The 27,753-nt window shown below is 37.1% G+C and overlaps 1 protein-coding gene across 3 annotated transcripts; it reads right to left on the reverse strand.

The window, feature by feature from the left end:
• Positions 1 to 2,510: 2,510 nt before the first annotated feature.
• LOC135207828 (serine/threonine-protein phosphatase 4 regulatory subunit 3-like) lies at positions 2,511 to 26,786 on the reverse strand. Of its 3 annotated transcripts, none has more exons than XM_064239683.1 (15): positions 26,767 to 26,786; positions 15,395 to 15,554; positions 14,666 to 14,873; positions 14,003 to 14,146; positions 13,469 to 13,777; positions 11,248 to 11,418; positions 10,694 to 10,846; positions 10,203 to 10,364; positions 9,767 to 9,959; positions 8,215 to 8,415; positions 7,701 to 7,870; positions 7,246 to 7,400; positions 6,388 to 6,542; positions 5,930 to 6,081; positions 2,511 to 4,807 (listed from the first exon to the last, which is right to left on the reverse strand). In XM_064239683.1, exons 2-15 carry the CDS (start codon positions 15,487 to 15,489, stop codon positions 4,664 to 4,666), a joined length of 2,412 nt encoding a protein of 803 aa, XP_064095753.1. In that variant the 5' UTR covers positions 15,490 to 15,554; positions 26,767 to 26,786; the 3' UTR covers positions 2,511 to 4,663. The 3 variants fall into 3 exon arrangements, with proteins under 3 accessions (XP_064095753.1, XP_064095754.1, XP_064095752.1); XM_064239684.1 differs by lacking the exon at positions 26,767 to 26,786 and adding an exon at positions 21,252 to 22,042 and having other exon boundaries at positions 6,388 to 6,509; XM_064239682.1 differs by lacking the exon at positions 26,767 to 26,786 and adding an exon at positions 21,252 to 22,040.
• Between the last annotated feature and the right edge of the window lie 967 nt (positions 26,787 to 27,753).

Genomic DNA, 27,753 nt, shown 5'->3' on the forward strand with positions numbered 1-27,753 from the left:
CATTGTATTTAAGCTTTCTCATAGCCTTTATCAATTCAAAATTGAGGTTCCTTAAAAATGAAGTTGTATTGTATAGTAATTATCATGATAAATTTGAGTCGTTATATATCCAACTTTGTATCGATTTCTTCTTCCCATAAAAAAAAAAACTCGTTCTCCCAAAAGGTGTAAACAGACTTTCCTATGAACCAGATGGACCTCTGATAGGTCTATCAAATCCAGATCTTAAAAGTAAGGCTAGCAAATTCACACCTGTGACAGTAGACCTCTGTGGAAATCCATACAGTGCCCCTGAGGTCAACGATAATGATCAACAAATGGTGTAGGGCATTTTTTCGTGGGTAGGTCTCTCTCTCATCACAAACTCTATACTGCTTTCCCTTTCAAATATCAGTCAAGGCTTTAAGAATTTACAATACCTACCGTTAATAAGAAAACGAAGTGAATAAAATTAAAAACGCAACATAAAAATTGTCAAAATGGAGCGTGTTAGTTAAAATAATTCCTATATTTTTATTTCACTTTGAGGTAATATATTTTCTTTTAAGACGTTCCATTACGGTATATTATTAGCCTAAAGTACCACATTCTAATAGTACATAAATAAACGGTCTCAAATTCTCACGAAACCTAAAAAATGTATTTAATTGTGAATAAGCTACAGAGAAACGACTCTAAAGTCCATCGCTTATCTAAAAAGTAAAAACAAACATCGGATGTCAACCTCACCACCCAGAGCGCCCACGTGTTACCTGGAGGCGTCCTTCGCGCGTTAATCCCTAATCCTGGGGAAAAGTCAAACAGGAGCAAGAGCTCTCGAGATCTTGGCCGAGATTAACTGACCTCCACCTCCTAGGGCATTTTAGGAATTTAGGGGGAGAGAAAAGAAGGCGGAGACTTGTCGCGTCTCCCGTGGCGACGAGTGAGTCCTCGACACCTATTTAGGACTAAAGAAATCCAAAAAATGTGTTTTGTCTTTATCTCTGGTCACGTGCTTTTGTTTACCTTTTCTCCTCACCCTCTTCTTCTTCTTCTTCCCTTAAGACGGCTCATGGTGGCAGTTTTTAAAAGCCTTTATTGTACTCGAGCACTGCAGTACGTGAATGAATGAATTGGAAATGAGGATGACTTTTTTTTTTTTTCTATGATGTATGAATAAAAAGTGATAGTAATCTTATGGATGTATTAGTTAGCGGACATGGGTACGTAGGCTTACACATTAGTGTGGTTTAAACTTAAAACTCTGGGGAAACGACTAAAGTCCATGCCATGGGATAGCAGCTATACGCTTTACATTTACCGAGTAAATAACTTTATTTACAGATAATAAGGCAAAGTTTGTGTTTACTACATTTTTGGAATACCAGTATAGACTGAAGTTTTCTATTTAACACCTGTTGCACTCGTCAGATATTGACTATGGACTGCAGTCAACATTTTCATGTCTTCGTTCTCCAATGAAAAATTATTTCCTCAGCCACATAAGATATGCCATGTCTTATGCTCTTTAGTACTACCAAAAGCAAATGTTTAATGGTAGTACAAAAGTAAAAAACTAAACTACAACTACTTTAGGTGGGTATTTCCTTATTATAAGGATACCTAAATTGTTTTGTTTTATGGTTTTTACGTTGCATGGAACCAGTGGTTGCTCAGTAACGGGACCAACGGCTTCGCGTGACTTCGTGGTCGAGAGTGAACTTGTCACCACATACCTATATAGTCTTGATTGTTAATTAATTTAAGGCACTGACAATCTTCGGTCATTCAGTAGTTTGGTATATTCCATGAACAGATATATAACTACAGCATACAATTCAATTCAACAGTTCATCTCTACATCATTTCAACATCAAATGAACTTTTCGAATGTCGATACACCTATTTTGAATAACCTCAACTGCCATGCAGTTAACCACACTAGTGTTAAAACTGTGCATGAAAACACCACTACCTCAAGCCCATCCACCATTACTTGTGAGCAGATAAGTGGTCACGGTGGTACTTTTTCAAAACCAAGCACCATTACTTGCGAATGCATAATAGAGTTGTCATGATAGTTAACACTTCCAAAGGAATAGTAAGGGCTACAAACCAAGTCAGTAACCTGTATTACCTCAATAAATTGAGCAGTGCTAAGTGTACTTTAATTGAAGTTATTCTCAAATTGTCATGAGCCATTTAAAGCTGTCAAAGCGGTATTCTAAACAGGATGATCATCATTATGGTATGTGTTGATCACCATTTAGTCTTTGGTACAGAACGATTAAAATTGGCTGGAAAAACTTCGCTTTGCGGCCTTGATATGGGTGAAGAGTACATAACAATGAATTCAACATTAGTGTCCCCAATAGTTCAGCAAATAAGATCTTTTCACCACATAACTTTCTCTTCTTGACAGTCTACTTGAGGATTGATGCCACAAGACATCAGTAGTGTTAACTTTCTACTGGAAGAAACTATTAATATAATACTAATAATGTATACATAGGACCAAATCAAACAACATATCATTCATCTGTTTTTTTCTTCAGTAGATTAACCTCGGGTATAACATAAAATGTTAAAAATTATCCCCATTTTATACAGTATTTCTGTATATTTTGTTTTTCTACAAAACAGGCCTCATGCTTTATAACAAAGACTTGACAGTTTCTTAGAAGACAACGTACGAACTGTGTGTGCTGCTGTGATAACAATGAGATGATGCAAATGGTGTGTGATGAAGCTAATGACGATGATGCCAATGATGATGGGTGATGATGATGATGATGAAGATGGTGATTGGATGAGTGTGAACTAAATATTCAAAAAGGGGAAATAAGGTCACCAACACTTCTCCATAATCACGGATGTTTTGAGAGAGAGAGAGAGAGAGAGAGAGAGAGAGAGAGAGAGAGAGAGAGAGAGAGAGAGAGAGAGAAATAATTTACATGCAAAATATGACTAATGATAAATTTCTCACAAGTCAAAATACACATACTAGATGAAGACACATTTGCATACAACTTCTTGTGTAACGACTGGTCAATGAATTCTAGATTAGTACTACTTTTTTAAAATTTGAAGTCTTTTTAATACTGGTTTACAAAGTATCAAATCAAAGAGGACAACAGCTTGATATGAGAAAAATGATAAGATTATACTGTTAATCTGGAAAATATATGTGATATTTGATAATATTCGTTGAACTATGAACTGGATCAAAATAAATTCAGCACAAACACCAATATACTACTTCATTTTACTACAGATTTTGAAACACAATGACTGAAATGAAGTCAAACAAGAAATATTCCAATGTAACACAATAATAGCCAGTATCCATATGTACTTAAAAGAAAACTAAAATCCATTCCTTCCAAGATTAAATTATTCTCCCCCAAAAATCAACAAAAATACCTGGCCCTCATTAAAAGAAATCTACTGGCACAACTTCATAGTACTCTGAGAACATAAAGAAGGTTTCTTGTAAAAATCAAATACAGTACCTGTTCCAAGAAAAATAACACAATGAGTATTGCTAACATTAATTAGCCAACAAACGTAAGGAAAGAAAACACATGGTCCCAAATGACATACCATAACTTTTCACTTTTCCTCAGCGGACAAGATGATTATAGAAAGAATGATTCTTCAAGACGTAGAAAATCGTGGTATGAGATGAATGACATGAGTGCTAATGATTGTAAATGCATTTCTGTGTTACCATCTGCAGTTGCCAATACTACTACCAAACTTGCTCCCCTTAAGGTGCCAACGGCACTCGGCTGATTGTGATGGTCGTCCCTTAAAATAAAACTATATTAGCCATATACTGAGATTTACTTAGCTGCATACCAGCAGTATATGGGAACATTCCGGAGGAGAGCAGGCCTGGAAGCTTATCAGGCCCTGTCACATTTTAGCTTAGATGAGGCCCTTTTTGTCTCGACCAAAAATAGCCAATATTTGTAAGGCCCCTCACTACTGTCAGGGTAAAATACCCAATATATAGGGAGGATGGACCACATTAAGTTACGAACTTGCAACTTACTGACGTGGTCCGCCTGCACACAAGTGATATGACCACGCCCAATGCACAGGAGCAAATCGAGAAAGGCTGGCAGTGCCTCTCCCTCACATGTCTGTTGCGTGATCTTCCTGATGCTGTTGTTTCCGTGTGGGCCTTTGCTACCAAATCATGGCCCTCAGCACACACACACTAGTACTAAACACTGTCAATAACAATTTTACACTATATAAAAATATTCCATTAAAATGTCCATTACTTCTTGGTCACAGTAGTATGGGTCCAGTTGGGCCCACAGCTCTTGATAGCTCACATATACAGAAGGATTTGTACACATGGGTGTGAGGAGGCATTGTGCGGGCTATATACACAGGTGAGTGGGTGGGCAGTGGGTACAGCTTGGCTGGGCTGTTGGCAGTGCTGCCCTTCACAGGCTGTCATCATTACCTCAAAGTCAAGTGTCATGGGTGGCGGCCATCACAAAACGTGGGTACCAAGTACGAGCAAACGCCCACCAACACTAACAAACCTTTCTGAGGTCAGATGGTTGAACAATGTGGGCAAATACCTTTGGTGCTACTTTGCCTTGCCCACTGCACCACAGCCAGGCTCCAAGTTAGCTGACTGCTGAACTCAACCACTCATACACTCTCAATCACTGCCCAGTCGGGGTCTCTTTGCAGACGGAACACTGGCATCCTCCTCCTCTTCATCCTCCTCTTGGTCTTCCTCACCAGTCTCTTCTTCGTCTTCCTCCTCCTCATCCGAATTCTCGTCGTATGCAACTAAACTTACCTGCAAGACAAAAAATGGTCCTTCTAGTGAAATTCAGTTTTACACATTATGTCATACAGAAAAAGGGAATTCTTAAATTTTTATTAATGACTTCACTAAAACATTTAACACATTTCGACTTTATCATAGGGTCATGGACATTTATAGACGCATATTAAGAACGGTTCAAATTGAAAACCTAGTAAGGCTTTCTAAGGCACTTTCAACTCAATGAAAATAGCACATTTCAAAATAACATTAACTGCTAAATTTGTTGCACACTTTTAAACACGACTTGCTTCATTCATTGTGTGAATAATGAACACAAGATAGCTCAACTCGATCAAAGAAAAAAAAAACTCTCAACATGACAAGAGCTTAGAGTACTATTTCTCATCTGGGTAATTTTTCCAACATTCCTGATTTACTTATGAGAAGTCTTGTGTTCCAGGAAATGATAGAAATGCTGTATCTGCAAGGGAAACTGTAAATTGCTATCACTTAATATATACACAGTTTTACCCATCACTAACTTTAAAATTTAAGGAGTAACTAGATTTAATGTATTGAATGACTCACACACCATTGGTGATGAGTATGTTATATTACAGAAAACCAGATAAAATGGGACACTATTAAAATAATAATCCTTTCGCCACTGACAACTAAAAGTAATGTCTAAAACTGGAAAAACCAACCCATTGCTCAGCTATTACGAATGAGAGAGTGATAATTTTGTCCGCACAACTTTCAACTTATTGCTGAATGTTAAGGTTACAAGATATATGGAAAGGAACATTCCATCACATTGCAAATCATCTACTTGTGTTGCCAAGACAATGAGTAAGTACTAAGGTAAGTTTGCAGTCTGGCCCATAAATCGCTTAGATTTTTTTGGATACATATCTAGAGGGTTGGCAACGGTAGTGAAAAACATGTACAGTCTGTATACGTATAAGAATGTTTACTTTCTCTGCTGGTGTTCTTTGAACAGCCTTAAACCCTTGATTTTTAATATTCACAGCGTGCTATCATTGACAAAAACTATACTTAAAAAAGGTCTAAAAAGGAGTTAGTGGACAAAGTTCATTGTATAATTTAAACCAAAAAGAACGTATTTCTAAAAAAGAGAAAAAAAATTACCTTCTTGCGCGTTGGGACGGGGGACTTGTTGCTCTCTGGAGAGAGAGGAGAGGCAGTATTGTTGTTATCTTTGTTGCCATTATTCAATAGTAAAGCCTGCTTTGCTGTGGCACCTAACATTTTACTAGCCCCATTCTCCTTCTCGGCTTTTTCTGTAAAGGGAGACAAGCGAATGATTATAAGTTAGTTTATGAAAAGCTTTTTCTCATTAATGTCAATCTTCTTTCATGTGAATTATATTGCAAAGAAATTAATGATGACAAACTTATAAATCATTATTAGAATATAAAATTAAGGCCAAAGGCCAAGCACTGGGAATTAAGAGTTGTTCTGAAGGGTGGAAAGTCAGACGCAAAGGAATGCTGCAAAGAACCTCAAGTATAATATCTACAGTGTATCAAGTGAAGTGCATTGACAGCAGTACCTCCCTACAGGGATAAATCATGAATGATACTGACCTACTGTTGGAAGGCCTGTTTCTCTGGTAGGAAGAACAGATAAACCCTCTGCTTCTTCAATCTCCTCTTCATCGTTGTTGAACCATATCTCCTCTTCTTCATCTAGGTCACGGACGTCTCTTCTAAATCGAGCCCCACGAACAACACCACCAATCCTGTAAAGATTGTACGTAATTGTACATAATGACATGAAACCCTTTTCAATTCTGGTTTCTGGTTTCGTATTTTTTTATATATATATCAATCTTAATATTTTTCCAGCACATACAATACAATGCAATCTTAATACTAAAAAAGATTTTGCTCGGCATGTCACTTTGGTAAAAAGGATTCCTCATTTGGTATTTTTAATTCCTATCAACTTTCTTCAGCACAACTAATTCCTCCTACCTTCCTCCCATAAGATATCATGCACTAGAAAAAAAAAAAAAGTGCTATTTGAAAGTTATTTGCAAACAAGCAGTACTCATGTTAACTAAAACAATGAGCAGGAGCTCTCAACTTTTATATTGCTGCCCCATGAATAATTCCCATATTCCTGTCTTAAAAACTGAAAAGCAGTATTAATTTTTTCCCCCCTGAAAAGATGAAGTGTCTATATTTCTCGACTGTTTATCACTGGAATTAGGTGTCTTGAAATAAGCTTTACAGTTGATGTTGATAGTACAAAGAATTGCTGACACCCTCCCTCCCTCCCCAATGGTTTCTTTCTACTTAGCTGTCAAAAGTCTTAACGCTGATCTTTCTCCAATTCACATAATTCGGGCGAGTTCTGCGAGCCTTTGGAAATGTCCTTACTAACCAAGCTTAACTAAATTATTATAACAATAACAGGATAAAGCTCGGAGTTATACGTACCCATCCAACGAAGTACTTCTCTCTCTATCTTTGAGTCTGTCTTGGTGCTGTTCATACCGCATGCGAAGGGCATTGAAGGTCTGAACATAATCAACCCGAGACAAAACTTCCCCAAACTTCTCTACCACACTCATCCAAAGGGACTTGATATCTTCCTGCAATTGAAAAATATCCTTTACAGAAGTGTTCAACCAATGTACTGCTCAGGTTACAAAGACCATTAATTAAAAGTCTACACGGTAAACATCTCATGCCTTCCAATTATGTACTTGTTTTTTGACCTAGAGTTAAGTTATGAAAAAAAAAAGAATAATGCAATTATCTATTTGTAATTTCTCTGCAAAACATACACTATCTCAAAAGTAAATACTATTCAACTGAAATTATTTCCAGTTTTAACAAGTTTTTCCAAATAAAACACAAACTTAATACTATGAATCATGTTCGACACTTACCACTTTGATGTACTCAAACATTTCAATGATAGCAGAGTCCAGGAGATTATATCTCCCGTTATTTCGGACAAATGCATCTACCACTGGCGCGAAGAGATTTGAGTTGACGATGTGACGGTTATAGAAGTCATCCCGCAGACCAATGATTTTTCTCATAAACCTTAATGCACCTGGAAATGAATTAGTCATCGATTAGCACAACAATACTACTGAACAATTTAATTCAAATTCTATAGAACAGAAAGCTTAAGGCCTAGTGGTCGGACCTATGAGGTTATTCAGCGCTGAATTGGAACACTGACTGTACAAAAAAATTTCAAAGGCATAAACTAATAAAAATTGTAATAGGAGAGAGAGAGAGAGAGAGAGAGAGAGAGAGAGAGAGAGAGAGAGAGAGAGAGATACAAGAGTAAAATTCTCAATGAAGTAGAAATAAGTGAAAATGCTACGAGAGCCCTTAAATAACAATAAAAACCTCCTGAATTATCTAAGAAGATTAATACAATGGACTTACTGAGTACGAGGAATGTGTGTTTGGACTTCATTAGAACCAGGATGCGTTTGAGCAGATCACGTTGGACTATGTAGTTTTTGATATAGTAGGTGTGATGTTCTACACAAAATGCAAGCAGCTCCAAAATTAATGCCAGAAGCTGTGCAGACGGATAATCTTCTCGGCCAACCTCATCTCCGACCGTATTGGACAGTAGCGGCGCTGGTGGGTGGGGGAATTGGTAGATTAATTTTGATGGAAAAACACATTGAATTTATTAGGTTTAAATGCTTTCTAAAAATAAAAGATGTATTAGTTCCACATTCTATGATAAGCTTCCACCTTCCTTTTATACTGATTATGACTGTTTGCTAATATAAGACTTCAATTATAGTTCTACATTGTGAAAAATTTCCTTTTCCCTCCTTTTACAGTGATCTGATAATTACTTATGCTTACAATGACTCCATATTAAAAATTGCAGTACAACCAATTCACTGCCACAAAGGTTCATGAACAAATTTTATGCACTATTTCTGGAAACCTTTGACAACCCACCAAATACTAATAATTTTACCACTCTAGGTTTTATTTCATGAACTTAAAATTTTGAAAAACTCAATGTGACTGTAAAAAGTTAAGTATATCTTATTTTTATCAGACCAGAGCTGATAACAGCTCTTAGGGCTGGCCCGATGGATTAGATATTTTTACGTGGCTAGGAACCAATTGGTGACTTAGCAACGGGACCTACAGCTTATTGTGGGATCCGAACCACATTGAAAAATGAATTTCTTTCACCAGAAATAAATTCCTCTGGCTTCGTGTTAGCAGAGCGGGGAATCGAACCCGGACCCTGAGATCGGTAGTCGAGCACATAACAATGTTGACCATAAAATACATGGAGCAGTTGTTTGTATAAAATCTGGGTTGACAAGTCATTTACCTAAGCTAAGAAAACTCACAGTAACCTTTACAATTGAGAGCAAACATCTAAATGACAACTGCATCCATTATACCTTAAGAATTTCAATGTCTAACCGAGCAATTATATAATGCATAAATCAAAGGTCTAATCTTTAGTTTAAAATGTGTTAAGGGCTTTACCATTTTTACTCATTTTTTTTTTATTGACTGAAATTATTCTTTTAATACGAGAAGTTTTGTCTATACAGTCTTTTCAATGGAACTTTACAAAAAATATTTTCTCTAACCACCTACAGTTGTTGTTGGATATACAAAACGACTGTAATAACGCAACCTCCATTTTACTTAAAACAATGACATAATCATCATAATAGCCCCTTGGTGAAGACAAGAAAACTTCAATATTTACTTAAAATGAAAAAGCAACATCATATAAAAGACCCCTTGGTGAAGACAAGATACCTTCAATATACATAAAATGAATAAGCAAATCATAATAGACCCCTTGTGAAAACTATAAAACTACAATATAGTTAAAATGAAAATGCAACAATCATAATAGTAGATAGACCACCATGGTGAAAATGATTAAACTTCAATTATACTTAAACCCCATGGTGACAACTAGGATCACGACGGCCCTTACCAACAAGGTAATGCATGGAGTGTTTATAAAAAAAGGTGAGGAAATCTGCCCGCTCAGACTTTGTGACGGCCGCCATCATGTTCTCGGGATCGATGAGTATGCGCAGGATCCCCATCAGCTGCACAGCACCACCCATTTCAGGATCTGAGTCGACCACCATCTGTTCAATGATGATGTTTAGCAAATACTGCTCCTGAAATGTAGAGAGGACAGGTTAGTTGACCAAGAACAATTCACACTCCTACTGTAGGAGGTCATACTCTCCCATATTCATCTGTTAGATAAGTTCCTAATTATGCTTAAATTGAAGAGTAAGAACTTGAGATTCACCTAACATATTTGTTCCTTTATGAGATGACAATTACCCTACCCGGTAGTTCTGATTTTTTCGACCATCTGCCTGCCAATCCCTACTGGTGTATAAACTATCCCTTACCTCTTCAGTTTTAAGCTGTTGCTGCATCATGTACTCTCTCACCATAGACGGAGAAAACTCTACTATGAAGCTGAGAATATCTATGGAGGCAGACTTGATCACAGGATCATCTAATCCCAGAGTGATTTCCAAGGCAGATAGAACTCCCAAGCTGGATAACGTCTGAAATAATAAATGTGACTTGGCATTGGAAAAATCATTATACAATTCTATACTAGCACAAAAAAGGTGGTTGGTAGATTTCTAATTTATAAGAAGACTGCATTTTTACGCTGCAAAATTAATTGATCGTTTACTCTTTACTGACATTTCACAACTCAAACAAGAGGGATTGCTTGAATAACAAACCTTTTGATATCTGTGATATGATTCCTAATAACAATTACCAGCAAAACCAACTATATAATTATGATTAATTACTTATCATGCCTGAAGTGCGTAACTAACAACAAAAGCTCTCATACAATTGGAAGAATTTTCCAAAACAATACCTTGAAGAACTGCTCCCTACTGGTGGGCTGGAGGGTTTGCGAAAAGGTACAGAACTCCTTTAGAAAAAGGACTAAATCCCTTCGTTTCTCCATCGGGATATCTTCGTCGACGCCCAACTGGTGAAACAACTCACTTAGAAATCGCTCATCCTCCTGCAAAGGAAAATAAAACATGAAGCATCTGTAAATTACCCAACAGTTAGAAGACGCTGGAAAGTAAGATGGAAGAGAGAACATGAACGGAGATACAGTAAAAGGAATGAATGGGATTGCAGCTAGATGCTGAGGGGATGCTGCAATGGATCTTAAGAAATGCCTACAGTGCACCATGTGAGGTAGACAGATGCCACTAGCCCCGTATGGAGACATAAAGGAAACAAATGATTACATATCAAGGATGAAAATGATCAAGGGATCAAAGACCATGCAATAAATAACACATACACTATACTTTATAACCGAATAAGAGTTACTATAAATTTACACGGCTTAATGATACTTTTTGCCTGAAAATGGCAATAGCAAAAACTATCAAACATTCCAGTCCAACATACCTGTATGAGAGAGACAATCTCAACTTTGTTGAAGAAGATAAAAGACGATAAAGTTGACAACATGTTCTCTTCAAAAACAGCTGGAGTAGGGAGGACTACATCTTGAATATATTGCACTCGGTAGGTCTGGTGAATTTTACTTAACAACTCACTATTCTCAATGGGTATAACCTATAAACAGACAAGATCATTACTAGGAATACATATGGAACTCTTAAACATTTGAGATATGAAACAGATTAAACAGCCAGTAAGTTATAATTACATTTATTCCATCTTTCACTCAAACAATAATTACTCATACATTTTGGTCTCGTACTTTCACTTTGCCAAAACAGGCCCAATTTAAACATCAAATACTCTTCCTTCATAATCTTCATATGAAATCTGAATGAATAATTCACCAATCTGGCTAAACATTATGACTGGTTTAGCTATTCATTTTCTAGTATTTATATAAACATTTAAAAAACATTACCTTAAACAAAACAGGACAGAATTAGACTAAAGTCCTCAACTAACCGGAGGTATTTTGAATTCCCTTTGCTGAATGATCAAAACCATTAGTTACTATAACCTAGCCAATCATCTGTTCAAATGTCTCATTCTAGAGGACCAAACAGTCATTCACTCTTCTAATTCAACATAAGATGGCAATCACAACCCTTGAAAAATTTGGTAACTACTAAATCTGGCATGTACGAAAAACACTTGAGAAAATTTATTTCTTTAATGTTACATGGATAGATTTAAACCTGCTACAACAATAGGCAATGCTGGCCCAAAACCCTAAGAAGATACTCATGGTTGCTACTGTAGAGCATGTATGGAGAAGCCATACACAAAATATTATGCAACATTAATATTGCAAGTACAGAAATGTTACACATTAAACTTTCTAGAGTTTCCAGACCAACCATAGAGATTCAGTCTTACAATTTAGAGTAAAAACTAACACCACAGTAGGAATGAGTATTAGACAGCCAGGTGGAAGAAGGCAAAGGAACCAATTTTAGGTAAGACAGGGAACAAAAAGACCTAAGGTTAAAGGTACTGTAAGTAACCAAAGTACTGCATATTGTACCAACCACAGGACTGTTATACTGCAAAGCTGAATGCAAATCACAGTAACTTATATTTACTCTCAACAACAGATTATTGTAAGCAAATAATGATTTAAGAATAGTTTACAAAAGAAATCAGTTTACTGGATAGCTCCAAGTTTTGTAAAACAGCCACCACATATTTACAAACATCACTTCTGACATGTTCTACACATGAAAAATGTAAATAAAACCTTATCCTACATTTACAATAATTATTAGTATGCAATTTTTATTTTAGTTATAATATGCTGGCATCTTCCAATAAACCTCATTGTAAGTATCTGCCCCCAATGAAAGATAAGTGTACAATTTGCTCTCCGTAAACAGTAACTTCTGTGCCATTAGTGCAACAGACTACACACATCACCACCATTAATCATTACTCGTTGGAATTTTCACACAATGGTTTAGTATACAATATTCGTTGCCTGCTCCTACAAGTTTCCTTATAATAAAATTTACTATAATGATCTCCAACGACTGCATTTATAGAGGTGCTTGAGACAAGTCACAGCCAGCAGTGTTACTTGCTAAATGTAGAATCATCACTAACATGACTCACTTAAGTGACGAATAAGATGGCCACAGCTGGCATCAACCAGTTATAATGTACACAAATTCTGAACAACTGTATCACAACTGACACTGAGTATTCAAGTGTTTAAAGTGTTGTGAACTTCTTGCATGAATTACTTGTGGTTTAGTGCATATATCAACAGTTATAATTTTATACTTCCTGCTGCCCACGGAACCTTCTTTGGCAATTTTTTTCCTCTGACACTTTGATTTGAATAAAGGTTATTCAACAGGCCCTCATGTTAAAATGTTGGTGGGTTAATATCACTTGAAAAGCCACAATATTTTCTATTCATAAAGGTAGTTTGGTATATAATATTTCCCTTTATGATTGGCCATGACGTAACACAATCTCTTACCAACACAGCAAAATTATCAACAACACAGCAAAATTACCAAATCATATTGCAAAACATTGAAAACTGAAGCGAGGTTAAAAGTATTAAACAGTCATATAAAAATCTGACTGAACTTGACTTTAAAACACAACTTTCCAGTATAATTATTCTATGATATTAACACTGCACACTAAAACTCACCTCTTTGAACTTTGCTATACTTTTCAAATACTGTCTGTGTCTTTTAGGGTACGGAGAGGATGGATCGTATTCTAAGCACCCGACAACGTCAAAGATTGTGTCGTCGGCAAACATGATTTCAAAAAGGGCATTTTTGTTGAGCAGGAAAACATTTTTGAAGATCTCGTACAAAAGGTGAAGACCCTCCATGTTCTCCAAATCTTCACAGGTGTGAAACACAGAGACGAGCTTCTTAATGTAACCTTCATTTTCCAGTGCTATCGCCAACTTTTCTCGTCTTACAGGAGAATGTAAACAATTACTAATGACCTGAAATAAGACAAATTACTGATTTTAAAGTCAATCATAACATTTCTTCCAATATTTCCAATATTAGAAAAAAAAAAAAAAAAAAAAAAAAAAAAAAAAGGCATAACTACGAAAAGGACTGACTAAATAGTTACAAACAGTAGTATTTCTTCAATTATTTCTGTTCTTCATAAACAGTCTATTGCATTAAAAAACCACACAAGGACTTGACACGGGCAAACGCACCTCATTAATGTCTTCTAACCGGCCTATTTCACAAGGAGGTAGTTCTACCCAAGGATTAGAGTCTGATACATCGTCAAACCTTTCGTCTTCACTTTCCTCTACGATATCTTGAGTAATATCTACACTGGGGTCCTTTCCTTGTACCTGTACACGGTAAATACATTAATACGCCATAATATACTGACATTACTATAATGTTTTAAAAAATCTTAAAACAACCATGCCTTTTTGACAAATAAAACAACTATTACATGTACAAAAGCAATCATTAGTATTTATTATTATTATACTATTATATATTCATTAACCCTATTCATGTGGAACAAGCCCACCACAGGGGCCACTGACTTGAAATACAAGAATACAATGTTCATTTGAAAGAAGTAACAGAAGGTAATAGGAAATACAGAAAGAAGACATCAGTTATCAAAAAAGAAAAACTAAATTACTAAATAGATAATGTCAGTCAATTATAAAATACAGGGAGAATAGCTTAATTGCATCTTTACTTTGAACTTCATGGTTCTAACTGCAGAACATCCTAAGGGAGACTACTACAAAGTCCTATCTATGGTTTGAGGAATAAAGGATATCTGGAACAGAGAAGACGTGGCAACCAACTACTACTATAAAACGATACTGTAACAATATGTGATGACGTACCTGACAAATTTTCTCCCATATTTCATCACAGCCAGCCTTTTCCTGAAAGCTAAGAGCTAGATCAAAGTTCTCCCCCTCTGACCACACGATTAACGTTCCTTGTTGCTTCTGATATGCAGTGTCTGCCTGTATTCTGGATTCCAAAAGAAGAGAACCATCTGACTCTGCACGCACCAAGAGGGACATGCCCTTCAGTCTTTCTACGTACCTGAAAGTAAATAAATGATTACGTATGGGAATGCGAGATTTGGGCCTGATGCAGGAAACAATTCGTAACAAAATGAGACTGGTACCGCTGGGCCAAAATACCTTCAATAGAATCCTGGCACCACGATTTTCATGGCATGTTCTGAACAGTCAACACAAAATTTTACTTTCATACTTTACTTCAAAATATTCACTTTCACTAATTATGTACGAATAGTCCCAAATTTTTTTTTTATATCAAACTACTATGTCTACCTCAGACATTCAGTACTATAGGTATTATCATTATTATTCAGAAGATGAACCCTATTCATTGGAACAGCCCCACAGTTAACACGGACTTGTAAATCAAACTTCAAAAGAATATGGTGCTCATTAGGAAGTAAGAAAAGGTAAAGGGAAATCAATGTATATCAAATCTTGACTGAATACATTTAGACGCAGAACAAGCCACATAAAAAAGCTTTACTGTACTTCACATCAATACTTTAAAATACCAGTCAATCCTGGTCAGAAACTTACGAAGACGTAACGTGTCCTGTGCCTCTGTCATCCCACTGACGGTCAGCGTTTAGCGCATACAACTTCACTCTGCGCCGTGCCATTCTGTCAGCCATGTCTCCTCTGTGTACCCCACCCACAGCTTTTGGCTCGGCTAGAGATCATCAATTCTTATCAACATCTGAAAATAATAAGACGCTGTTAACACGAACCTATAATTACACAATAGGACATACAATTAATGTAGATGGATAAGCCCTAGGATCTATGAGATCACTCAGTGCGGAAAGGAAAACCTTGCTCTATAAAACAATTGTTAATAGATGGTGGAAAATAAGAAGAAAGCAAGAATATGAAAGGAGGTACAGTAAAAGGAACGAAAGGGGTAGCAGCCAGTGGCTGAAGGGATGCTATAAATTTCTTAACAATACTTTGCAAGTTTTTTTTAAATCAAGAGGCTGTACAACTAAGCAAATGAAAGCCTCCTTTTCCTACAGTTTTCTTGGCATTTCACATCGACATCACTTTCTAAATACGCCCTTCCTCGACCATTAAGTCGTTAACTCTTGGGCAATTGTTAGCTTGCCCTTGACTTCACCTACTGGCACCTATTTCCCTGACTTTATAATACAGTGTAATGTATGTAAATTTGGTGAGAGACCCTCGGTCTTATTTCCAAATTTTGTAGAATAGAATATAGAAGTCAGGTCAACATTTTCTGCTCGTCTAGCATCAGAATAATTGAGGGTACTTAAGGTGTTAAAACCTCTCTGAATCTTACAAGGCCTAGCGATGTTTATTGTATTTATTGATGCAAAAATAATCCAGAATATTTTTAATTATATTTCTATTTTTTAAATTCTGCAGTGCAATTATATTTACTGCTAATACAGTCAGAGTGCAGATAAGTTTGAAATGATACCCCTTATGTTTTCCATTACCAACTGTCCAGTATAAATCTCATTACTCAATTTGCTGGAATCTTTAACCAATGTTAAAATGAAACTTACAAAAGAATTCTGATAGAACTCTTCTTCATGTTGACATACACTATATATACCTAAAGAAAAAAAAATCTTGTTCATTGTTTCCATAGTTTTGCCACTTTAGTGTTGGGTGGTGCATACAAAAAATATTTTGCCACAATAAAAATGTTCAATATAATGCATGGAAAGGTTAATGCAGTCAAACTTTTGCCATACAGTTTTACCCAAAACGCAAAAAGCATTTATTAAATGAACAGGAAGTGACCATGTTTCAAGAAGAATAAGAAAATACATCAAGACTTCGACAGGATAATCTTTGAATACATTTGCGAGGCCTTTGTCACACGGAGGAACTGGTATACTGTCGCATCCATGATGACCAGCGTTAAAATTCCAAGCTCATCTCACCCAACTATCTGAGGATGTTTCCATATTGTTACACCTTTTGTTTCTACATATATATTGCTCCCTATTCCTGATGTGGAAAATAAGTTACTAGAGCAACCTCTGGCTGCTCCATATCTTATGTTTGTGGCAAAAACTGATATACAAGTCCAGTAATGGTAGTATATACATCTCAAGACTATACAGCCTTTACTGTTCGGAAATAAACAATTAATATTTTGGATGGAAATTGTACTGTAATCCAACAGGCAAACTTTAATTCCTTTTCTACAGCCTTTAATAATCCTACTGCATCCCAGGAGACAGCAAAATACTTGTGACTACAACAGAAGACAATATGACTAACAAATTGACCAAGTTTGACATAAAATAAAGGTTACATCAGGTAGAGAAAACTTTATTGAGTATCTTTTTATTTTGAAGATGAATAAACTACTATATCCAGTTGACCCTTTTCAATATTTTGCAACCTCTATTGGGAAACAAATTCACAATGATGTAAAGCCCTGCTTACCTACAAAATTTATCTTAAATGATACAGGCGGTATATAAACGTTAATAGATTCAAGTTAAGCAAATGTATGTCAATGTAAATTAATTAAATATACTAAAATGTTGAACTGGCAGTTTTGAGTCCTGTATGATACAATTTTATGAGATTTTATATAGTGAAGTTACCAGCTTCAAGATAAATTCTTGCCATTAGCAAAAAAATGAAGATAACTGTAATACTGCATATCAATTAAAAGTAAAGGGTTTCCTTAATCCAGTGCAAGTAATTTGGCTTTATTCAGCAAAATAAAAAATATTTAATCATTAAATATAATAAATCCTTAAAGTTTACATGAACAACATTTACAAAACAAAGCACTACATCAATTTCACAAAATTCACAAAACAAAGCACTACATCAATTTCAAAAAATTAAAGGGAATTTGGTGTAATACTGGCCATAATGTTTTGATGATAAACAGATGGTATTATGACATACATACTTTCAATTTCTATGAAAGTACTATAGCCTATATATACAGGTGTGTGACCACTTGGGATGACTAATCAATTTTTAAAATTTGCATATAGCTATTGTCCACAAAACAATGAACGGCTTTCGAGGGGCAATACAGCACACCTACAATTAGGTTTAACATACTCAGCGCTGGAAACCTGGGGTTTCTGAGCCATAAAGTTTGACTAACTAACCCACTTTTTCAAAAAATGTACCTCTTACTCAACTGGACAATATCTGCCATAGTAGTGAAGTATAACAGAAATCATCATGAAATAGCACAAAACTTATGTACCCTCTACGTACAAATATAGCTATTGAAATTTGTACAACTTGCTTATATACCTACATGAGCTTACATTAACAATTAATCAAAGTGTAAACAAAAATGATTACTACTTATACCAACAGTACACCTAAGGTAAACAAGCTGGCTTTCATGTATAAATGTTCATATATGCAAACCCCAAAGATCAAAGCAGACAATGAGAGTCGAAATACATAAAGTTCATTAAGGTCAGGTTAGTTTGTGCAGTTGACTTCCTCCTAAACTCCAATGCTCAAAACCCTCTACTATTTGCCAAAACACTCCAAGCTACCCTTCTTAGCAGTTTAGCTTAGCATACAGCATATATGGCTAGAGCTCAAAAGATTTGCATCGTCTAAACCAAAACAAAGCTGGACTAACCTAGTATACCCATTAACATTTAACAATCAACCACATGACAAATACCTAGGCTACAACTGGTGGGATGGGGCTGCCACATATTGGGGTTACAGGGACTTGGTAAGGGTGCTTATGATCAGGTTCAAATGGGTCAGACTATTGGTTAAAAATACTTTATTGTGGTAATGGGATCATTTATTTTCAGCTCGAAATTCATGGGTTCTCCATGGGGTATGGAACTTCTGTTAGGTTAGGTTTAAAAACGGGAAGTTACAATGTATTCCTGTAAACCAAATACTCTTAGTAAAAGTACCTACTTATCAAAATCAACATTGCCAGAGAAGCACATAGTGGTCCCCTGCAAGACTTCCATTATCATTAATAACTATGACAACACATGTAAACAAACACCATTATATCTGACGTGTCAAAGGCTATCCACATTTCTGCAACTATCACTTGCAATGAATACTTTATAATGAATTTACCCATGTTTTGCATAGCCTGGGTTAATGCTTATCACTTGTTATACAGAATTGTAACTTGGGCTGGGCCAGCTCACGTAGTACTGGATTAAATGGCATAGTAACAGACCTTTGATGTTTGCCCTTTCCATGGATTTTAGCTTATAATGGAAAAAGGAGTTTGAGATGGCAGAGATGGTTCACACTGGAGCAATAATGGAATGTTGACAGGCTTTGAAACAAGCAGATGACACTGTCCTAACCAGCAGGACAGCACACAATTTACAAAACTTGTTTTGACAAGATGCATCAAGTATCTAGAGAGGATTGAGATACACCTAGTGAAAATATGAGGAAAAGATACCACTCCTACATATTTTAGAATGATTGTATCTAAGCACAGGTTCTCAAGAGATGAAATTTGCTGAGAAGACTGGAAATGGCAAATCACACAATGGGCTTGGAAATGATTGGAACTGAATACAAAAGCATTCTAAAAGATCTTCTTGATTTTAGAATAAAGCAAGAATATAACAGGCCTTCTATACGGAGATGAGACACCAATGAAGGAGATGGAAATTACTTGGACATGTCTGCCATATTTCTAGTGCAAATTACCTAAGCCAGCTGGGATTTTCTCACCAAAGCATTGGGAGACCCAGGTCATCATGGCTAAGACCTATAAGATGGGAGGCTTCACTTAAGTATGAAATTTGTGGAGGTGAAAACCAGATGGATGCGAGTGACAGAATAATCCACAGGTCCTTGGTGTCACAATTATGGAGGTAAATTTTCCCCAGATAACATCAGGAAAGCATATACCCATTTCAGATTGGCCAATGTATGCATATAAGATGGTAATAGTGATAGTGAAAGTATGTCGTTTGTAAGGTTTTCTGTCTATTACCACTAAGCATTTGTTCTTTGGTCATTTGTTATGTGTTATGTAACCTAGGAAGGTTATCCTTGAATCTTTGTGACAGAAGCTTAACAACAACATTAGTCTATTAATAGCAATATTTAATTTATGGTCAGTTTGAACACCATTTATTCCAAATCTGGTGAATCTGATTTACAGATAGATTTTGATGAAATTCTGACTACCATATTCCAATAGTTTTTAATGCCATACTACCTCATTTTCATTCTGACTGCCAATACTCTGTTAACCTACCACACCTGCCAAATTAACTCAGGAAGATGAGGAAGGGGTAAATCTTAGTATGGAAGTTGTACCTTTAGGGCCTGATGCCCACAAAGTCACAATCAAATTGCCTCGAACCCTGGTAATGTAAGTTGGGTTGCCTTGGGATATTTGAGTTACTGCATATCCTTCTTTAATTATGATATATTTGCATCCATCCCTCTACTCCCAAAAGATCTTGCTTCCAAAAGCAAACTTAACCTTCTCATTAGATTTAACAAAGTATTATACGGCAGATATGAATATGAACCACAAATTTTCCCAATTCACATTCCATCAGCCCGAATTGAACATCTGAATAGTGAACTGCCACTGAACTGATTACAGGAGTAGACTTGCCTGCCCAAAGGTATTTTGACCAAAGTGACGGCTAAGCCCTCACAAAAAAACGCAATTCCCATTTAGGGTAATTTACAATCTCGGCTTAGGGATACCGATGTAGGTCTAATAGCACACTGTGTTTAAGCCTCGTTAGCCTAACTTCCACTTCTTATCGCGAAAGTAACCTAGAATGTCCAGGTTAAGGTCATGTTTAAGTCGAGCCTACCGGAGGGTACGACTCGGAGAGGACGAAGACTAGCCTAGGCCTATTCTAGCCCACGGCCTAATAATCAACCTAATAGCCTGTAACTTGCATTATAAAGTTAATCTCAACCCAGCCATATTGAAATTACCTCAATAGAATAGGCATACTTTAACGAGGCCTAACGACCAGTTTACCCGCAATGCATCCATACGGACGGCCTGAGGTGGCCTAGGCCTGCTTTAGGCCTATGGTTACTTTACTAAAGTGACAAAGGGATTTTGATGAGGCCTATACAGTAAAATGAGTATTTTTAGAGTGAAATTGGAGTCTTTTAATCTAAACCATAGGCCAACGACGACGGAGGACGTCCCCCTCCCATGGGCCTATGGGCTTCGTGTCCTACGTGACGTAGGGGGAATGAATTAATGAATAATAATTTTGTGAAAATGAATGATTTCGAAACTAAATAAACTTATTTCGCTAATTTAAGTAATAAGAGACCTACGCCGACGGAGACGCCGACGTTCCCGTAGGCCTAATAAGTACGGCCTTCGGTTCCCCAACCCCGAAGGAGTTAAAAGTCCCATTTTAAGCTTCAAACTACTCAAAATACTCACCAAGACGAGAGCACCTTGGCGTCGCAGGGCAGTTGGCGGCGATACTGACGAAGGCGACGAGGAGGACGACGAAGAGAAGGAGGAGGAGACGAAGAGGCAGGAGGAGGAACCCATCTTAGGCCTCCGAATGTCTTCTATTTTCTTTTTCCTTTTTTTTTTCTTTCGCTGATTTCAGGGGGAAGGGGGCGAAGGGGGGGGGGGGGTGAGGGAAGGAAGGAAAGGGGGGATGTGTCACTGGTCTACGCTCCTATATCACTGGCGGGGTCATGTCCCCCCCGAAGAGAGAGAGAGAGGAGATTTTGCGAGGATAAATGTCGGCGAAAGGAGACGAGGGAAGGAAACCTTTCACCACCACAAAGGGACTGATTCTGTTTCCCGTCTATATCTCCTCCTCCCCGCGACGCATCCAGGGGCGTCTCTCTCTCCTCCCGAGGAACTGAACGCGGAAATGCGAAGGCAAAGGCGTCAATGATGATCCCAGACGGTAATCAAATATCAAGAATAAAATGAGGTAAGACTTCCACTTGACAAATCACTCGCGGCGCGAAGGCGAAGACGACGACACTCCTCCTCCTCTCTCACGCCCTTAGATGCGGTTCAACGGCGCCCAAAACTCGCTCTTATGACCCTCACGCCCTTCGGCTGTCTCATTCACGCCCGCGCGGACCTTCAGCGTGAGCACGGCGGGTAAATCTCTGCGGTCTTTTCCCTCTCTCGCTCTCTCATCAGTGGCGACGACAGAAGAAGGAGGCGGCCATGTTGGATTTAAACCATAACAGTCCACGGGGTTCACAGCACGGCGGACGCCGACCACGACGCCAGCGGGACGTCGCGCCAAACGCGACGCCAGCGTACAAAGATGGCCCTTTTTGCTTTTTTGTTTTTTTTTTAATATACAAAAATTTGGGTTTCTTTACGCACATACTTCGTATTACCTCTTCTATTTGGCGTCTGTTTAGCGATAATTCGTACGATTTTGTAGTTTTGTGAAATTAATTAGCAGCCGGGGAAACGAGGCAAATACGACGCCAGCGTACAAAGTGTTTTTTTTTAATACAAACATTTTAATATACAAAAATTGGGGTTTCTTTAAGCGTCTACTTCGTAATTACCTCTTCTATTTAGCGATAATTCGTACGATTTTGTAGATTTGGCGTTTTGTAAAATCATTAGCGCCAAATACGACGCCAGCGTACAAGATGGATTTTGCTTTTTTATATTATATACAAAAATGGGAATTCTTTGAGCACTTACTTCGTAACTACCTCTTCTATTTAGCGATAATACGTACGATTTTATAGTTTTGGGGTTGTGCAAAATGAGTTTTGTAAAATAATTAGCGGTCGGGGAAACGCGGCAAATACGACGCCAGCGTACAAGATGGCATTTTGTTTTGTTTTTAAACCAAAAAATAGGGGTTCTTTACGCCCCTACTTCGTAATTACCTCTTCTATTTAGCGACAATTCGTAAGATTTTGTAGATTTGGCGTTTCGTGAAATAATTAGCGTTCGGGGAAACGCAGACGAGGTATGTATATTTATATATGCAAGGTATATAGGATCGCCGACGCGCGGACGTCAGCTCAGCGTCGCCGAATGCGAAACCAGCATACGAAAATGGTTTAATTTTCGCTTTTATTTCATAATTCCTTCGTCCGTTAATTGATAACTGACAATTTTATAGGTTTTATGTTTTATAAAATATATTCCCTCCTGAGAAACGCAAACGATGCAATGACACCCACACGCACACCAGCGAGTCATCGCAATGGATACGAAACCAGCGTACATAAATTTATTTTTCTTTTCGTGTTTACCTCACAATTCCTTTACTTATTGACTGAAAATTCGTATAATTTTATCAGTTTTATATTTATGAAATAATCGTAGGACCGAGGAAAGTGAAGAAAGCTGGATAAATTTTATTAAAATCATTACCATTCGGAGAAAAGTGAACGAAGAATGGACAGCCACACAGACACCAGCCATCGCCCCGCCAAATACAAAACCAGCATACAAAAAACAAAAAACAATTATTTTTCTTTATAGATTTCCCATATTTACCTAATAATTCCTTCACACATTGACTTATAATCTAAGCAGTGTTATCGATTTTGTATTCTATAAAATAATCACCGTCTTGAGAAACGCTAAACAAGCGGGAAAAATGATCGGCGATGCCATTATTTTTTTTTATTATTATTTTCTGAAAGCGTTTGCATGAACGGAAATAAAAGATTCTTGAGAAATGAGTTTCGTTTCGACTTCTCGTCGGCCATATATATAATATAATTTTGATTATCGTTATATAACAAAAGAGAATTATTATAAAACCGTAAACGAAGCTAGAAATGAGGCTCGGTATTTTTCATACGTCTGGACCGGTGCAATTTCCTCACACAACTCTGAGAAGAATTAGAAAGGCTGTTCGATGACTCACTTGCACCTCCCTCCCTTCGTTCCCTCCCCCAACCCCAACAATGTTGGGGGGAGATGGAGAGAACCATCAACACCAACCAACCCCCATATACACACACGCTCTCTCTCTCTCTCTCTCTCTCTCTCTCTCTCTCTCTCTCTCTCTCTATCTCTCTTCGCTCGTCTCTCTCTCTCTCCTTCTCTCTCTCTCTCTCTCGTCGAGTGACATTCGTTTGTAGACGAATCTCTGCGTATGTTAGGTACCAAATAAGGCAGAATTATTTGTTTATTTCGTAAAATACAATTTGCACAAACAATTGCTTTGTTTTATATAAGTAATACAACAGGTTCTTACTTTATTTTAAGCTTGAAGAGTAATGTTATAAGTTATTTATGCGTATTTTAACTTCTTTTTTTAAAAATCTTTTTATTCCCGAGCGCTGGTAGCTAACGTTGGCACGTGGATGGACAAGCATAAACAAAACAATGTATGTAAACGTACGTGTACGCGTGTTTATGTGTGTGCGTGCGTGTGTGTGTGTATACAAAGCCAGGCCTTAAATATTCTTCCCAATACGGTATTTCAGCTTCAATATGGGCCTTGCACACAAAGTAGGCCTAAGCATATATAGGCTACTCCTGTCCCATATCTGGGAGTGACCCCCTTTCTGTCGTACTGTTATATTACCCACACCCACGGTCTTTATCGCAACGCCAGTTGAGTGAACCGATCAATATTCCAGAGCTTGGTATTCGTTAAATTCTTTAGACGCATAACTCACCAATACTTACACACGCACACATGCGTTTGATAATGGAATTTGAATGTATTCTCACACCATTTTAACCCATTGGGGGGCTACATTCTGGAATTCGCCCTCTTTTCTCGTGTTTTTGGGTGTTCTGTCTATTGAAATATGGCCATAAGTCTTGGGATATGGAGGTGAATTTGTCAGCTCATCGATACAATCTCTTCCTTACGAAGGTCTTTTACTCGACTAGACATAGCTCTAGTGTGTGTGTGTGTGTGTGTGTATCTATGTTTGTGTGTTTGAACATCTAGATAAATAACCTTTATAATCACACAAACTCAAAGAATATCGAACTAAACTCGTTTAAAAATTGTCTATGCAAAGATTTTTATAATACAGCATTTGTGGAACTCGGCTAGACCCATAATGTGTGTGTGTGTGTGTGTGTGTGTGCACGCGCGTGTTGATAAATAACCTTCCTTGACATACAAAATGACCAAATATCAAACTATGCTCGTAAAAAAATGTCTAAAATCTTTTTTTCCAAAGCGCCTGTGAAACTTGGCTTAACTAATAGCTAGCGTTTTATAAACTTACAAACAGACAGAATATCAAACTAAACTTAAGATATTGCCAGTTTCAATAATTTCCTTCGCAGAGTCTGCGAAACGGTTCGCATATTGCAAGGACTCAACAAAAGTCACTCGGGAAATGATGATTAGACCTTTGGAAGATACAATGATACCTCGAGTGCTCGGAGAAGTCTCGTTTCTTCTCCTCACCTCTCATTATTAGTTTGTTTTCTATGTTTTCTTCTTTCTTTTCTTTATATATTCGGCGTTATCATATTCCTTTTCTGCGTGTTTGTTCTTTGCGTTTTTGTTAGTCTAATCCGTATGCACTGCAAAGAGCATATAGTTCTAATTTTCGGTTTTATACTCCATTTTCATCTTCCCTAGTCTCAATTATCGCTTCTTCTACCTTTTCTGCTTGATATATTCCACCAACATTGTCATTCTCTCTTACCCCTTCTCTACATTGCACGACTGTGAACGACTGACGTCAAAAGAACGGCATTTTTTTCCTTTTCGTGCACGACGTATATACGCATGCACAAGATGGCATTCACCCGACCTTCCCACCTATAATATGGCGTATTTCACCCAACCACTGAAATGGCTACACTCTTTGGCTTTGTCTAAAATCTGCATTGATATCTTTGGAGTTTTATGATGATAATGATAATGATGGTGGCTCTAGATTGATGTGGTTAAGGTTATTATTATCATTATGATATTGTTATTTGTGGAGAAGTTTTGTCTTTGTTGCAGAGATGACGGTGGACCCTACCGTGTTGGATGAGGATTTTTGTCCCATTATGGTGATTTAAATAGGTTAATTCGCCTCTCTATCACAACGATATTGATAACTTCTATCATCTGAGGACACTGTTATCATAATTATCATCATTCTATCACAGGTATCAGTCCAAAATCAAGGTATCATTCCCTACGCCGACATAGACCAACCACTAGTACTACTAACATCTGTCTCGATGATAATAATAAATCTAATAATTCAAGTATTATTATAATTATTATCATCACTATCATGAACATGATCACAGAAATCGGTTAGAAATAGAAAGATTATACCTTATGGGCAGACACAGACCAACCCTTGGTACTAGACATGCCATACGCCAGGGAGAAAGTAGGTATCAACTTGGCGACCTTGAGTTGATTTTGCCCAGGTAAGAGAGAGAGAGAGAGAGAGAGAGAGAGAGAGAGAGAGAGAGAGAGAGAGAGAGAGAGAGGTGGTATTATTTCCCGCAGTTCCAAGAATGGTCATGGAAAAAAAAATATATAATTACGGTAAGGTGAAATATAGGTTTGTGTACGTGCCCTGTGGGCACGTACCAGAGAATGGGCATTCGATAGAGGCTTATTATGTAGTACTAATTAGTAAGAAATGGCGTAACATTGATGAATGGTTGAATCTAAAACACACACACACAAATATAGGCCTATCACGAACCGAGGGAAAAATAAAAAAAGAACAAATATTCTTATTATTTAAAAATCTGAAAATATCTAGACTAATAAACCAACATTAACAAACAAAATCAAAACATGTGAAAATTAAAGACGAATAGTTCTTCTAAATAATAAAAGTCAAAACGTATAAATTAAAGATGAATAGGCCTACATAAACTAATATTATACGCGGTAATAGGCCTATTAAGTTTCGCAAGAGACGCGTCAAATTTGAGAAATGGAGTTAGAATAGACAGAGAAATTAAACAATAAATAGGAATTAAATGCCGCCCATTTTCTGACACTTACCCATTTCCCTCCGAACCGTCTACTTTTGTCCATTTTTCCACGCACTTCCGGCCAAGCAATGGCCCCTGGTTAGTCTCACGTCTAAAGAAACCGGTCTAGAACAGGCTATTGACAAGACTGGCTTCGTCTGTTAGACTTGTATGACTTTAGACTTCGGTTAGACTTACCGTTTGGGACAGTAGTATTTGGGACAGTTACTACAGGTTAAACTAGGTCTAACGATGTAGTTTCGGTATTTCTAACATTTGTTATTCAGTTGTTTAGTCTCTCTCTCTCTCTCTCTCTCGCTCTCTCTCTCCTCTCTCTCTTCTCCCTCTCTTCTCTTCCTCTCTTCTCTCTCTCTCTATATATATATATATATATATATATATATATATATATATATATATATATATATATATATCTTTAAAATTAACGGAAAAAACTTTCAACACTAGACCTATACATAACTGTCTCGCATATGAATTACAAAAAGGATTTTCAATTATTTATTGCAATCCGGCACAAGACCAGAAATTTACACATATCACAAACAAATCAGGTAGCCATTATTAACTTGCGCAGAAATGAGGAAAATTCGTTAAAACAAAATAATTTAATTAAGCCATTGTTTTCCTCCGATACGATAAACATGAGTCTAGCGTTCGGGTGTGAAATCAAAGACTTCGGCGTTCGAATGATCCGTTTTCTTGCGTTCGAATGCGTTCATCAGGATCGCAATTCATTCTTAAAACTGTCATGGATCTTTCTTAAAGTTATATCCTTGTTTCTGTAGTCCGGAACTTCCACTAACAAGCTTCTGTGTTCGCCTAACTGCAGATGTTTTCAAGGGATACCATTCGAAAACTTCCCCTTTTCTTGGAGTTTCTCTATTTTTCGACCCTTATAATCTTCCTCTCTTAAGACTCATTTACCAGTCTTCCTTATTATCTTCTTCTTCCTGTTATGTCCATCAAGCCTGGGCTAGGAAAAGACTCCTCAGAGGTT

Source organism: Macrobrachium nipponense, chromosome 34 (assembly GCF_015104395.2).
Source record: "Macrobrachium nipponense isolate FS-2020 chromosome 34, ASM1510439v2, whole genome shotgun sequence".
NCBI classification, from domain to species: Eukaryota; Metazoa; Arthropoda; class Malacostraca; order Decapoda; family Palaemonidae; genus Macrobrachium; species Macrobrachium nipponense.

Bases quoted from the DNA above. Each gene is read 5' to 3' on its own strand.
- LOC135207828 (XM_064239683.1), bottom strand. From the start codon at position 15,489: ATGGCTGACAGAATGGCACGGCGCAGAGTGAAGTTGTATGCGCTAAAC. The intron at 7,871-8,214 runs GTAAGTCCATTG...ATTCATTTCCAG, and splicing joins ACACACATTCCTCGTACTCA to GTGCATTAAGGTTTATGAGA. The intron at 6,543-7,245 runs GTACGTATAACT...CAATCTTTACAG, and splicing joins AGAAGTACTTCGTTGGATGG to GATTGGTGGTGTTGTTCGTG.